The sequence below is a fragment of the Notechis scutatus genome, chromosome Z (assembly GCF_049901735.1).
Source record: "Notechis scutatus isolate UNSWTSFEM ecotype Mainland chromosome Z, rNotScu1.2, whole genome shotgun sequence".
Classification (NCBI taxonomy): domain Eukaryota; kingdom Metazoa; phylum Chordata; class Lepidosauria; order Squamata; family Elapidae; genus Notechis; species Notechis scutatus.
This window is the reverse complement of record NC_142025.1, coordinates 88,942,181-88,957,587: the sequence shown is the minus strand read 5'-3', so window position 1 is coordinate 88,957,587 and position 15,407 is coordinate 88,942,181. Positions and strand designations below refer to the sequence as shown.

Below are 15,407 nucleotides of genomic sequence, written 5' to 3'. Positions count from 1 at the left end.
ATATGAATTCTCTCTCCTCTGATCACTTTTTGTATGTACACTTTCATGAAAATAAATATTTAATATTGAAGCAAGTGGTAATAAGGCCAGAGTAAAACATCTATATTTATTATATACTATTACATGCTATTTTTAATGACTGAATAATCTTTTATAAAGTAACACCTATATTTGCATCCAACCAAAAATATTTACGTAAACATTCTCTATGGCAATATGATTTAATGTGTAATCTAAATTAAACTTTTGGTTCCATAATAAACTTTATAAGATTTGATAGAAGCAGTCCATATTTTTCTTTCACATCTTGCATTCTAATTTTAATCATTTTGTTTGCTTAACAAAATAAGGTGACTTATTTTTCACTTAATCTATTTTTCAATTCTTTTTGGTAATATTTGAAATAAAATATTCATCATCATCTTTTGATGACTCCACAATCCCTTGTAGGGTGAAGTCTGGAAAATTGAATGAGCTAGCAGTGTTTAACCGCTGGATGCCCTTCCTATCGCCAATGCTTTTTGTTCAGCAGATATAAGCTCATTGCGCCCAGAGAGGGAAATCTGCCTCTACCTAGAATCAAGCCTCCTGGTTGGGAGGTGGGAATACCTCTAGACCACAAAAACAAAAAATTGACCCTGGGTAAAAAAATGTTCATTTTTACCATCGATATTCTTTCTAACCAGAACATAAGTTTCCTGCCATAAGTTTGTGAGTAATTATTTTTGAATAAATTTGGATATTTTTATAAATCTATCAATTAAAAAGATAAAATGCTTTTTGTCACAAAACCCAACAAATAATCTATTTTGGATTAAATTTTATAATAAACAAGTGGATTATTTTTCTATTGGATATTTAGGTCTCCGTGTGTCTAAGAGAAAATGCAAAGACATATAGTCTAGAATATTTTTCCTGTTCATGCAATTCCTTTTGTATGGACCAGAGTTATAAATATTTTAAGAGAAATATTAATATCTCCAAGAATATGCATGTCTCTCACTGTAATTTTCATAAGATTTTGCTTCATTATTGTTTCAAGCATAATTTGTTATGCACATATTTTCCAAATTCTCTTCTAAGTTTCTGATTCAGTGCATTTTTTCCTGTCTTCCAAGGGCCACAAATTTGATCTCTTTTTGGATTGTCTTTTTTTGAAATATAGACATGTATATGTATTTCCTTTTTTAAATTTCCAACAATCTCTTCCCTTTTAAATTGTTTTTTTACTTCATTGTTTGTTGAGAATATTTTGATTTAATCCACGGTGTCGACTATTAATTACATTTATGAAAAAACAGCTCCTGTTTGATGCAGTATTTGATCTGTCTGGAAGTTCTTTAGCTTACTCTGTTGCTGTTAATAATGAAAGTATTTTCTTAATGTCTTCTATTATTGCTATCATTTCTGAAAACTTTCAGATAAAAATTGAGAAGTCCATTTGCATTTGATCTCTATCTTTCTTGGGGTGGTCAAAAATCTCATATCTCTTCACCATCCAATGACATCTGATAAAATATTTTATATATCCAAGTTTTGAAGAACACTACACCTTTTTAAAGTCAGCATTTTATCAGCATTTCCTCATGAATATACACATAGTAAGTTTCTTCTATATATTGTCCGTGAGTTTTATTCTGTAGATTTCTCAAATTTGTAATGATTCATCTTCATTCAGAGTCATTGAGAGTGAGGTAACACAGAAGTTTAAATTATCATTGTCGTCATCAATATCATTTAAATCAATCTATTTTTCAAATAGATGTTCCACTTCTCTTTCTAAATTATATCTTTTCAAAATATTCTGGAATTCCTCTGATCATTAAACATTTTCTTGGACAAATCTGTTTCTACTATTTATAATCTAGTCTCCATTTTTATCTCTGACCTTCAAATTTCTTACCCAGAGGATAATTCTTGTCATTCTGCATCCATATCTTGCCTATTTATTTATAGTCATCACATTTAATCACGAAGGATTCATTACATAAGTAGTCAAAATGAATAGTCAATTATGAAAGTATATTAAAAATCTTTATATCTTATAATATAATGCAATAATATGCTTTTATTTTATATTAAGAAATTGCTATTACAAAAAAGGAGGAATGGAAATAAATACTAACCATGGATAGATACAATATTTCCCCTAGTTTCCCATGAATGGACAAATCCCTATACAATATCAGAGAATCAAACCTTCAAAGACCAAAAAAAAAAGTTTTGCCATCAACATGTTTCCTCAGATGGAATTGACTTAATTTCCTGTGTAAGAATTTGGATTTAACCAGTGCATATATCAGGGCTACAAATAGTATTGCAGAAGGTAGAATTCATTTTCTAGCAACTTTGATAACTGTATTAAGTATTAAGTATTCTTCTTGTCTGAATTGCAATCGGTTTTATTTCATTCCACAAAACATATCAAAACCTGGGTCTAATTGCATAGCTATGTCCTGAATTACAGTCACTAAAAATGAAATAAGTGACAGTGTCAGAAATTAAAATATGCTGCACAAAGGTGTATATATCCATGCATCAACTTAATATATTCAAACTTAAGGAAACAACTTCCAAATTTAGATACAGGTGGGAATTATATCACTGCAATCACTAATTAGCCTTCCTGTTTTGTAAGTATCTGCTTTGTAGGAAAATATTTCCACACTCCCTTTGGGAGATTTTCTGATAAAAAAAACTGAGAAATAAACACCTTTAACTGAAAAGAGAATGCATCTGTGATGGTAATGTTAGATGCAAAGAGACAAAGAGGCAACATATGCAGTTATTATACAGTAATGGCTATACAGTTTTGTCTAAATCATCAAAGAGCAATTTAGGATGCTTGAAGAGTTTATTCATTTGTTTTCTTATATTACTGAGCAATAAAATATGAGTTTTTACTGTATAAGATGAAATGGTAGAATCCATCTCTTTACAAACTTGCTTTTCATAGAATTATAACTAACTGCAGTTATAAAGCATCAGACACAGACTCGAGAAAATATTAGCACCTTGATAATACAGACAAGAATCCCATTGCTAACATCCTTTTGGAGAGAGACTGTGGTGAAAAGGGGGGAATTTCCATGAGATACCACTGTAGAAATAAGCAAGATGCATGCATGCAAATCAATAGCAATAGCACTTAGACATATATACCATTTCTCAATGCTTTATAGCCCTCTATAAGTGATTTACAGAATCACTTATATTGCCCCCAACAAGCTGTGTCCTCAGTTTACCGACCTTGGAAGGATGGAAAGCTGAATCAACCTTGAGCCGGTAAGAATTGAACTGCCTAACTGCGGGAAGTCAGCAGTCAGAAGAATTAACCTGCAGTACTGCATTCTAACCACTGCCCCACTACAGCTCAAATGCAAAAATCATATAGATATCTATTTATAGTTGTTAGTTTTTCACCAATTCATTTCTAACTTCATCCAAAGGGATATTTTATTTGCTCTTTTATCATTTGATTATTTAATAAGATAAAATGCACTGTGTCCTCATTTCTCTTTTCTGATTATCTATTTGTTTGGCTCTTATCTCTCTTGATATGCTTCTTTTATGTTTATCATCATTAATTTTTAAATATCTTACATAAAGCTTTTATTTAGAGATGAGAGTAATAATAATAACAATAAAACATTTAAAGATCAGTGTAACTATCCCAGCATAGTATTTCATGTAGATAATACCAAACAGCAAAAAGGGGATTAAAAAAACTGCACTGTAACAGAATTCATTCCAAAATAAAAAGCTTTAGGGAAAAAAGTTTCAATTAGATTAAGTAAAACAATATACTAATTTATAGTGAAAACTTACCATCTATGTCTTGCCCAATAGAAAGGCCAGCCCATTTTCTCTATAGAGAAAAAAATGCACATAAGAAAAAGAACAATCCTTTACCTACATTAAATATGCATATATATTCACAAAGGAAAACACCTATCTAAATAACTTTTGTGCAGCAGCCATACGCACAATAAAATTTATGTCATGCTAAAACATAGTTGCAATCCTTGATTACTTTGTCCCCTACAGGCAACATGCCATTATTGGCCTATTATACTGTACGTAGTTGTTAGAAGCATAATCAAATACTACTGCTATCATTACTATCGTCATGGTTATGAAGTAAAGAGCCCCAAGATCCAGGTGGCTCCCACCCTGTTAGTGTTTGAGAAGACCTTGATTGTTCTCCCAGACCCTGGGCTAATGTGACTGAAAGCCCCTACTTCTAAGGTGAGATAGATGAATATTTGTGGTGTCTTCCATGTTCCACGTCTATTTCTACTTCTGTTTCCTTTTATCTAATTTTGTTTTGTTATTGATTCTTATTACATTGTTTTTATTTTTCTGGAATATTATGAATTGCCTAGAGTCATTTGTAGTCAGGCAGCATAAAAGAGAATGAATCAACAAATACATAATTACTTTGAACACAATTTAGCATTATACATATACATATATGTATAATGCGAAATTGAGTTCAAAGTAATTATGTATTTGTTTTTTATATATATGTAAAGCCCCACCCCCAGCACCCAGAATAATTTTTGCCTGATTTTAGTAAAAGGCAAAAGCATGACAACAATGAAGGGACAGGCAAGTAGGCTTTATCTTTGACCTGTTCACAAGCTTGCAAGTTAGACCCCCGCCCCCCGCAACTTTGATTATATTACTTCTTTGTTACGTAGACTTCGTTCCCCACAGATGCATGACCTCCCAGCACAATACATTATATTATTTCCAGCTTTGTATTTACCAAGTTTTCTTAAGTAGTCTTTCCTGTTTTCCACTCAACAAGAGATTTATGTATTTTTGCTTGGAGGCAAAAACAAACTTGACTTTAAAAAGTGGGTTTTATATTATCAAAATGAACAGCAAATAATTTTGTGCTTTCTTTTTCTAGTAATTGTGCTCTGGCCAGGGGTTGTTACTGAATGACTAAGGGCCACACTTTTCCTACAGTATCTCTGATCTAGAGCAGCCTTCCTCAGACTGGTACACTCCAATGTTCTAAATGTTAACTGTGCTGAATAGGAGTTTTAATAGCTATGTCCCCAACACATTTAGTATTTACCTACTTTTAAGAATTGCTAAGGGCCAGATGATTTTTACTATCTCCTAATACATAAAACCATAGAACTCAAAGAGAGTTATCTTTTTTTCACATGATTGTAACTCTATTAAACAAAAGAATAGAAGTAAAACCTTATTTTGCAGCTCAGCAAGCTACTTTTTCTTTGCTCTTTTATTAGAATGACTCCTATTCATTCTCCTATACTCAAGGCTACGCTGTTCTTGCTGTTCTTCATTCACAAGTCCAAACTGTTAGTTAACACCACAGAGGAATCAGGGAAGCCGCAAAGATTAGTCACATTTTCTGAAGCTTCGTTGCTAAATAGCTGATGTGAAGCTACGTTTGAAAGGTGTTGGTGAAAGAAGCTGAAATTATTAGATCATTCAGAAAATATTATTTTCTTTTCAATATTGCAACTGTACAGACAACATAAAAATGCTTATTTTGCAATAGCAATGCTATCTCATCTTACATCCTTGCCATAGAGGTCATCAGTCCAGCTGCCTGATTGCCTATCTTGTATCTCACATAACAATTGGAATCCTTCATAGGCTCTGTCCTCAAACAACCCAATTTTCCTAATATTTTTAAAATTGCTTTACGAGAACTGAATAATTAGCTTTCATATTCATAGGATATCTAGGAAGCATACTTTTATTTTGAGCCACTGCCATTTTAATTTTTGCTGAAAAATAATTACTTTCAGTAGCAATGTTGTTTGCATTTGGGGGTCAAAAAGGAAACAAACTATCAAAGCCATACCTGTGGCAAACTGAAAGCAATGCTACCTGGGACAACAGATGTATGACTTCTCAGTGTAAAAATATATTTGTGGTTGGGTGAGGTCTTCACAACTACATGCCTACAAAGAGTTTGGGAGAAGAGGAACGAGAGGTGGAAAAAAGATAAATAATTAAAATCTTTCAATATCTGAGTCATCTCAACCAATATCTGTTCTATGAAATAACTGGTCTAATATCAAAAACTATGCTTTGCAATAAATACAGTACAGTATTCTATTTTCTTGAGATTTTTTTTTAACAATTTCTGACTATTGGATAGAAAGGAGCAAATCATAATAAAATGCAAAAAGAAGCCAAAAAATTGGGAAGATCCTTTTTTTAAAACTTCAAAATGATTTTCCAGAAAGTCTTTCCCAAATGTTGATATTGAAGCTTCCAGATGGCAATTTGTAGGTGAAAGTTATTGTACCTTGGCTCACTTAACATTTAAGAAATTGATATACATACATAACTCTATATAGTTTTGGTCTGAGTCAAACTAAACAAATGAAGTCACTATGATTTTGTTGTTGTTGTTGTCTTCAAGTAGACTTGACTTCTGGCAAAGCACATACACAAAACCTTGATGTCTTTGGAGGTTTTTTACTATTTCTTTACTTTTAGGGTTAAAAGCGAATGCCAGGCCAAAAGTTATCCAGATGATTTTCATGCCTTAGACAGGACTCCAAATCAATTCTTCCATGGCTAGACCAAATTGGCTCTCATATCTTCTTTGATAGTTAAGATGGAAATGATGAAAAATTTGTCAATATTAATTTTCATCAGTAATATGAAAATCTGATTAACAATCTTTAGTTTGTGCAATCAACAAGTAGTTTTCGATAGCCTAAATATCAAGATTAATGCCTCGTCTATTTCTCCCTTTCCACATAAAAATTTCTAATGCCAAATAAAATACAATTCACAGAGCTGATGTTTTACATACACACACACACACACATTTAGCACATTGCTAATAATAGTCATATAATTTGCAAGTTTTATTATGTATAACTTTGGAAAAAAACAGACTGAAGAAAGCCTATTTCCCCAATCTTCTCTAAAAAGAGACAAATCAAACTTACAAGCCAGATTGAAAGTCCTTTTCATTGACCACAGCACAATTGGTTAAGGAGAGTTCATCTGTGGGACATCTTGCAGCTTGCATAATCTGTAAGGAAAATCAGAGACAAGAGGTCAGTAATGAAGAACTAAATAGCATAAATACAAAATGGATTTAATTTTTGAAGTTCAATTTTATTTTGGAATAAAGGCAAATTCAATGTTTGCCATTTGTTTAGTATTTGTGTATTTTTGAGAACATGTGTACTTTTGAAAAGAGATATCATGCACCATTTACAAACAGAGCTGGCTGATTATTAGTATAAGAAACAGAAACTTGGTTCTCAGTACATCTATGCTAGAAGATAGGACGGGCTAATCAGAAAACACAATGATGCTGTATGCAGATTATATCACTACAGAACGTAAGCAGTTATGTACTTCTGGAGGAAGAAATGGTGAAGATGGCTCTGTGAAAAGTGAAGCCAACAAACCTCCAGTGAAGAACAATGAGCTGGTGCATATACCAGTTCTTTGGAACCTCCCCAGCCAGAAGTAGCCAGGAAATCACCCACAAGCACTTTACCAGGGGACTACAAGACAACTATCACTGCACGTGTTTGAGTACTGGGAGATTAACAGGAGCACTCACAACCATTATTGGTGCCTTTTAAAAGATACTAGTTTGCAAATGTCCTTTCCTAATCATGTTCAGAAAATGTTTATTAACTATTTTTAAGCTACCAGAGACTTTCAGATCCACAAGTCTGAAAACATTGGCTAAGTTTTCTTTCAATCCTTAATAAAGATATTTTTAATTGAAATAAACAGCAAAAAGCTAAACAAGCCTTTGATCTGAGAAAGTTACAAATAGATTAAGGCATCAGATAAATTTGGAACAAGATTTTGGAATTAATTATAAAAAAAATCCTTCCTGTAAGAAATAGATTTGTTTGTACTTTTGTAAAGATGAGTAGTTTTAAAAATTGGTCACTATAGGGAACTAAAGATTTTACTTAAAGGAGAAAAATACATTAACCTGATTAACAGCTAATTAACTGGACTTATAAAATGATGCAAAACATGATAATATTGAAAATACTGAAGGACATATTTGAAAAATGGAATTGAAAATTAGTAATAATGTCAATAGCGATGTTTATTTCTATGGATAGAATGTGTCCAAAAAACATTATGGAAGACATAGCAAATGAGGAGCAGGTATTATTTGAGAAGATAAAGATAGAATAGAATAGAATAGAATAGAATAGAATAGAATAGAATAGAATAGAATAGAATGGAATGGAATGGAATGGAATGGAATGGAATGGAATGGAATGGAATAGAATTGAATTCGTTATTGGCTAAGTGTGATTGGACACACAAGGAATTTGTCTTGGTGCAAATGCTCTCAGTGTACATAAAATAAAAGATACATTCATCAAGAGTCAAGAATCAGAGTCAAAGATGGCATTGAAATTGGATCTTCAAATTACAGGCTACAAGAGTAATATAAAAAATGATGTCTTGCTGGATAAATCAGTTGATGTTTTAAAATTAAAAGGGCAATAAACAAAGAAAGTAACCTGAATCATTTATTTATTTTCTATCTTGAAATCAAAAACATTTAACCATATGGCCTGCAAACCTCAATTGTGAAATAGTATAGCCCTGATCTCACTACGTACAACATGGCTGCTATATAAGTAAGAAAAAAATCTGGGTCATGAGACAAGTTGCCAGAGATAATATGGGTGGGGGAGGTGGCAACAGAAGCAGGAATATGATCGAAGAAAGGAAATACCTTTAAACTAGGAATATGGAGAAAGCACTAGGCAAAGTGCACAAGGAATAGTTTTACAGTTAACCCTGTATCAGTTTAGCATTACATTAACATGCTAAGAGATTACACAAAGATGAAAGCAAATAACAATGACAGATGGTGCCCAGATTTACGGACAATTTTAGTATAAAGAACTAAATGACCTCAGAGCTATGCTGAGCAAGAGACAATATAGGAGGATCCATAGTTTCATCCTGAGCAATAAAAAGGAATAATTATCCTATTATTTAAGATTGTCTTCAGGATATAAATACAATTGTCCTATGTCTAACTACAATATTTGTATCTGGAACATATAATCTCTTAAGATTTAAGTACAACTAGAGTACCCAGGCCACACTGTCATCATTTTGAACGTATTTTCTCTGGTGTGATTTGAGCTGTACAAGAGTTGTACCTTTAGTCAGAGATAGTATGATGGAGAGAGCAGCATGAGTCAAGGACATGTAGGCCAACAGAGAGGATCAGGGTGTATGTGAAAAGTGCTGCATGTGTCAAGGAAGACATGCTGGATCAGAATAGGTACCTGGTGTATTTAAGAGGTGCCATGGGAAGGCTTCAGGGGAGGGCGTATTGGTTGGGCAAAGGGATGCACAAAAGGTGCTGAATGAATTGGAGAAAGCTGAGGGGATAGTCTGGGATGGTGATTTGTGGGAAGGTTGCTTGAGTTGAAAAGGCTGTATAAGGCTTCCTTCCTCCCTGTTTTTCCCTCCCTTTTTTTCCTCTTCTCTTCCTAGTACGCAGGTAAGAAATGGAAGAAAGTCTTAATTGTATTTTGACTAGCAAGAAATAGAGACAACAGAAGAAAAGGCAATAAGGAAAACATTAGATATGTTAAAGAGAACTTCTACAATTTTACAGATAATAATATGGATAAACAAATATTTATGCATTTGATATTGCAGAAGAAAAGAAGGAATGTAAATATGTTGTTTGGAAAACTCAAGATATACAGCAAGAAAATCACATGCTGTTGACCTGAAAAAAAGGCTAAAATAGTTGCCTGTAAAGAAATATTTACAGTCCATTAGCATGGAACATCTATTTTTCATCCAATCCCAGACATTGGTTTTGCTTTCAGAAACCTTTAATGGCTTGAAAACAGATTGGCCTGAAGGATTGGCCAGCTACAAGAAGGTTTGCCAGCATCTACTTCAATATATTATGATGCCAAGGAAGAACCTTTTTTATTTTCCCCAATGCCTTGTTTGTAAAAATGTAAAATGTATTTAATACTTTATTATCCCCTTAAAATAAAGAATAGACTATTTCCTGAAAACAGATAAGGTTGATTCTATTAGGGTTCCTAAATTTTGTCCACACAAAGTAGGACAAAATTTAGTTACTGTTTATCATTGTGAATTGTTTGTATTGTTGATTCTAGAGTTACATTCTTAATCTGTAGTATTATGTTGAAATTACTGCTTTGTATATTTTTCTAAGGAACACATCACATTTATTGTCACGTAATGTTTATCATGATACAGAATGCAAATAGAGGCACAATAAAATAACGAGGTGAAAAAAATTCTAAAGTAGATAATCCCAAATATTCATTCATTCCTTTTTGCATCTAGACCCCACCATATGAAACAGCAGCAACAATACTTGCCTCAAAACTCTCATTCTCCCCACCAAAGCAGGACCCCCTAAACTGTTTTTATACTGCAGAAGCAGCTCTCATCTGCGACGAAGTGAAGTACTGCATTCTGTATTAATTGTACTTTTAGGTAATCTTCAACGACATCTTTAAATAATATGATGATGATGATATCCATTTAGTCGTGTCCAACCCTTCACAATTCCATAGTCCAGATCTCTCCATATCTTCTGATCTTCAATTACTTAAGTTTTTCTATGGTCTGGTTAGTTTCAGCTTTGATGGTGTCTGGCCACTATGTTCTTTGGCGGCCTGGTTTACTTTTACCATTAATTCTTTCAAGCATAATTGCTTTCTCCAGTGAATTCCCCTGCATGACATGGCTAAATGACATGCAGTTTATGATTTCAGTGACATGTATGGTGTTATACCCTCCAGTACTTGCTTGTCAGTCATCTTTGCTATCGAAGGAATATGTAGGGGCCTTCTCCAGCACCACAGCTCAAACAAATCAATTTTTTTCCTATCTTATTTTTTAAGGTCTTTCACAGCCATAGCTAGCTATGGGAACACAATAAAGCTGATTAACCTACATTTGGTTGCCAGGCTGATGTCCTTGCTTTTCCATATTTGGCTCATGTTCATCATTGCTGTATGGCCCAGTGAAATCCGCTCTTTTATTTCTGGGCTGTATTCATCACTGAGTGATCTTGACACCTAGGAAAGTGAATTTTTCCATGCATTCTATCTCTTCACCATTCATTTATATTTTAATGTTTCCATTCCTTGCAGTTATCATGAGCTTCGTCTTTTTGATGTTTAGAAAGAGACCAAAATTCTCACTGCCTTATTAATCCAAACCTTTATTCACAAGGTCTCTAAGACCTCCTGCTTGAAAAACATGGCTGCAACTTGCACAGAAAACAAAACTAGGTAAAATCTCTCCAGGTCATGATCAGGAAAGTTCAAGCCAGAAATCTGTTGCTTTCTAAACTTGATGCCATTCCATTTTGTTTACAGATCTCGTCATTCTGAGCCTATATATTAAGTATATAAGGTGACTGGAATTATGATCCAAAAGATCTGGAAGACACTAGGTTAGGGAAGCTTGCACAGCCATGATACTTTTGATTACTCTTATTTTGACCCTGATAGAGCTAATAGTCCATATAATGTATATTTAATGCATAAAAGCTGAAGCAATGGAGTCTATACATGCAGATCTACCCCATAGTCTAAGTATTTGAGATTAATAACAAAGGTGGAAAGAGATGTAAACAAGGGCTCTAGGAAAATGAGGAAGACTAACAGAATGTCAACAATCTTCACTTCTTATTTGCTAGGCTGGTTAAAACTAAAATTCAAGATGTTTCAAGACATTCATATTCCATTTACTCTTGGAATACATCCATCCATATTTGAAGAAACATATTATAACTGTTTAAATAGATGTATTTAAAAAATCACATTTCTACTAGGATGATGAAGCAGAATCTGCTCAGCTTATGGCAAGCCTACATGTCCTTTGGATTTCCTTTCCAGAATGACTAGTGCTGATTTGTATGGCAAATAGCCAGACCAAATATTTTGGTATTGTGAGTCCACTTTCTTTAAACTTAAACAAACACAGCATTGCTACTATATGTATCTTTTCAAACTTTTTACACAATTTGAATAGCACTCAAATCCTTTCCAGTCACCTTTTTTTGTTGCTTTATCCAATCTTGCTGGACATCCTTTAAAAATAAAAGCTCCCAGAGTATTTTATGAGTTGATTTATAACTGAATGATGAATAAAATTCTATAGCTATCAATCCTCATGGTCATTATGTTTTTGAGATTGATAAAACATTTTTGCACATCCTCTCTGCTCTTAATGTTCAATGTACATTCCACTGCAACCCACCTCTGTAAAAGCACCACAACCTCCTCCCTAGTCAGTCTGACCAACCACATCCATCTTCTCTGCTCTACTTCGCGGCATGCTCTAACCAGCAGCTCTTTCATGAGAATGGGTTAGGGATGAAAAGTGGTTCACAAACCATACAAATATAATACAGGTACCAATGTGAACATTAAAAATGACAGCAATAGACTCGAGGTAGTTATCAGCTGTTGAAGCTTTATATGCTATATTAAGTGCACTGTGGTCTTAGAAAAAACAATAAAAGAAAAAGAAAAAAAGAAAATTGGAATAGGAAATATGATGGATGTTAATTACACTGGAAATCCACTTGCTCCAGCAGCTCAGTATTAAGCGATTTTACTGAAGAAAATTCTTGACCAGCATAGTGTGCTAAGAATCATTGTTCTCATGGCTTGAAATACATAAAATAATAAAGGGACAAATACTAAATTTTAGATTGAAATTTTTGGGTTAAATTTAATTTTTAAAAGCCTGCAAAGACAAAGAAGATGGAAAAACATGCACAAATAAGAAAGGCAACTATAATAATAATTCTATTCACCAATTGCTGTAAAGTCTCATTTTCTTAAAAACTACAAAAGATATCCTTGTTTCATTGGGTGATCACATTTTTGTTGAGAAATTAAAATTAACTAAGTTTGATAAAAATTTCAGCCCCAAATTAAGTATTTATCTTGAATGGGAAAGAAACAATAAGTATTGGTAGCTTTTGTTTGAATGCCAGTTCCTACCGAAGTCAATAAAATATTGCCACTGGCATATTATACAACATTTTCACACTAGTGTTTCTAATTCCCATGTGAGTATCACCATTTTTTCAAGCCACAGAATCTTGAATAGACCATATGTCTAAGTCAAACAGTGCTCTATCCAATGACTCTCTGAACATTTGAAGTCATAAAAAATCCCTCATACAATATGCAATATAAAACAAGTTCAGATGTTCTCCCTTACAATGGGAAACCACTGCAGAAAAGAAAACATCCAAGTTGTCTTCCACCATTTTCTTCACTGCAGTTAAAAGCCTCCAATGAAGTGGCAGTATATTAATAAAAGTGGGAGGATACTGAGGAGTCAGTTCTCAAAACCAGCCAACATCTTGTGACTGTATAGACTGGGGCTGGTTCTGAACTTGTTCAATGTTCTTATGTGAAAGTGTCCTAAGATTACAAAGCTCAAGAAACAGATTTTTTTTACTATTAATTATTGGGATATTCAAACGTGCACTGGCATAATGTCTAGATTTTAAATAAAATTAGATATCTAATTTCTACATTTTTTCATACTGTAACTAAACTCACATTTTTTTTGTATAGGTTTGTATATTATGTTTACTATAGTACTTCCTGAAGCTGTCTGGATATACAGAGAATGAGAAAATTATTCTGCTAGGATCCTAAGTCAACACTGTCCTTTTCCAAGTATAAGTACTGTAGCCAAAGTCTATAAGGTTTGGTGATGTTTAAAACCATCTCTGAAAGGAAAGACCACCTTACATAATGCTCCTTTTTCCAATATAACCCATTTTTGTTGCACTCCTAGTTCTAAGGAACGCAGTGTTGGACATAGAATAAAATAAGTCACTGGAAAATGAAGCAGCAGTCGTTCTCAGTAGTTAACAGCATCAACTAGAATCTGAAGGCAGAGTGCTCTATCGCTAGCCAAATACATTGCAGTAGAAGTGTGAACTGCATCGACAGCTTGACACTCCTACCTTTTCACCCACCAGATCCTCCTGTTCCAAATGGAGGAAGTAACACAACAAGAGCTAATTCCTGGGAGGCCACCAATGAATGAATATCTGTTACACAGAGAAACATTTCAGAACTGATAGTGAAACCTTCCCTGTCTGTGCAATTCCTTATTTAAGAGTAACGAACGTAGGAGAAAAGGAAGTTTTTGACAAGTTTTATTTTAAAAAAAAGAAACCACCCATCTATTTCAAGAACCTGGAAATGAGGTTTGTCCTCCCTTCTGCTCCCCTTGTAGGTTCACTGCAGTGATCTGAACCTAAGAAATGGGAGGGGGAGAAATGTGCTAAAGGCTGGTGAAGAGATGCTACTTTATGACTCACTGTGATGGTTCTTAAAGAGGAAGCGCAGATAGATAGTACATGCATTTATTCTGCGGTTGTTATTTTCATCTACGGAATTTGTCCAGGGTTATTAAACAAACCCCACTTTAAACGATGGGAGGATCATGGTGTAATCGAAGATCTCCCTATCAATCCCTTGAGTTTTATTAACCTGGAGGAGAGCGATTACCACTACCCCATAAATCCTTCAAACAGGCTGTGATGCAGACTCGGTCCTGCCGGTCCAACTACAAAAAGGCAAAAATACCGTTCTATCAGAGAAGAGGGAAACAGAGCTCTTAAAATAATTCGGCCTTAATAATTTGGGAAAGGAAAGGGAGGGCAGAAGGTGTCTTGCTGACACGTCATTGCCCCCGCCTTCAGTCATTCATCGGCACACTCACCCGGGCCGCCATCTTGCTGTTCCGCAGCCGAAGACGCGACTGACAGGAGATGTGAAGACACCAAGCGCGAAACTGCTGAGGAGGGGCGGGAGGAAACAGTTACATCACTTGCAAGAGGCGTGGTCAATATGCCTCCCTCCCACTTCCGGTCTTTCCTGCTTTACTCGTTCCTGTGTTCATGGGGAACCAGGGAGGATGAGCGTCTGCATTGCTGGATGACGCCTGTAAAATATTCTTTCTGGTTAGACACACGACTGCCGTATAGAAGAGGGTAGCGAATGTTTGTTTAGCCTCTTAGAGAATTGTTCCCAGTTTAAAACAAGGGCAGGCAATCGTCAAGATGAACATTAATGGGAAGCTTTGCGAGATTTTATTAAATGCGGTAATCTTGCAGATAAGCCTAAGGTTTTTCTACCGGCAATGCTCATGGCTACTTCATAAGCTGAGAGAATGAAGATGGCTTAGAAAATATATCTATTGTAGCTTCTTACAGTACATAAAAACGATGGAGCCATAGCCATAAGTTTATTTCTGCATCCATAGTGGAAATTTATTTTTTAAATGTACATTTAAAACAACCAACGCTAAAAACAAGCATAATGACTTTAACTTGTTTTAAAAATCTT

The 15,407-nt window shown here is 34.2% G+C and overlaps 1 protein-coding gene across 5 annotated transcripts in view; it reads right to left on the bottom strand.

Annotated features, from left to right (window-relative positions):
* The window catches only part of NSF (N-ethylmaleimide sensitive factor, vesicle fusing ATPase), a 74,422-nt gene extending 59,527 nt beyond the window's left edge, over window positions 1-14,895 (bottom strand). For 3 of the 5 annotated variants that reach the window (XM_087946864.1, XM_026682797.2, XM_026682796.2), the window contains exons 1-4: window positions 14,782-14,895; window positions 6,957-7,042; window positions 5,852-5,951; window positions 3,829-3,868 (exon numbers count right to left, since the gene is read on the bottom strand). In XM_087946864.1, the coding sequence (XP_087802990.1) occupies window positions 3,829-3,868; window positions 5,852-5,951; window positions 6,957-7,042; window positions 14,782-14,793 (238 nt within the window). In that variant the 5' untranslated portion in view covers window positions 14,794-14,895. The remainder of the gene's footprint in view (window positions 1-3,828; window positions 3,869-5,851; window positions 5,952-6,956; window positions 7,043-14,781) is intronic. The other 2 variants (XM_087946865.1, XM_087946866.1) reach the window with 1 other exon arrangement.
* Between the last annotated feature and the right edge of the window lie 512 nt (window positions 14,896-15,407).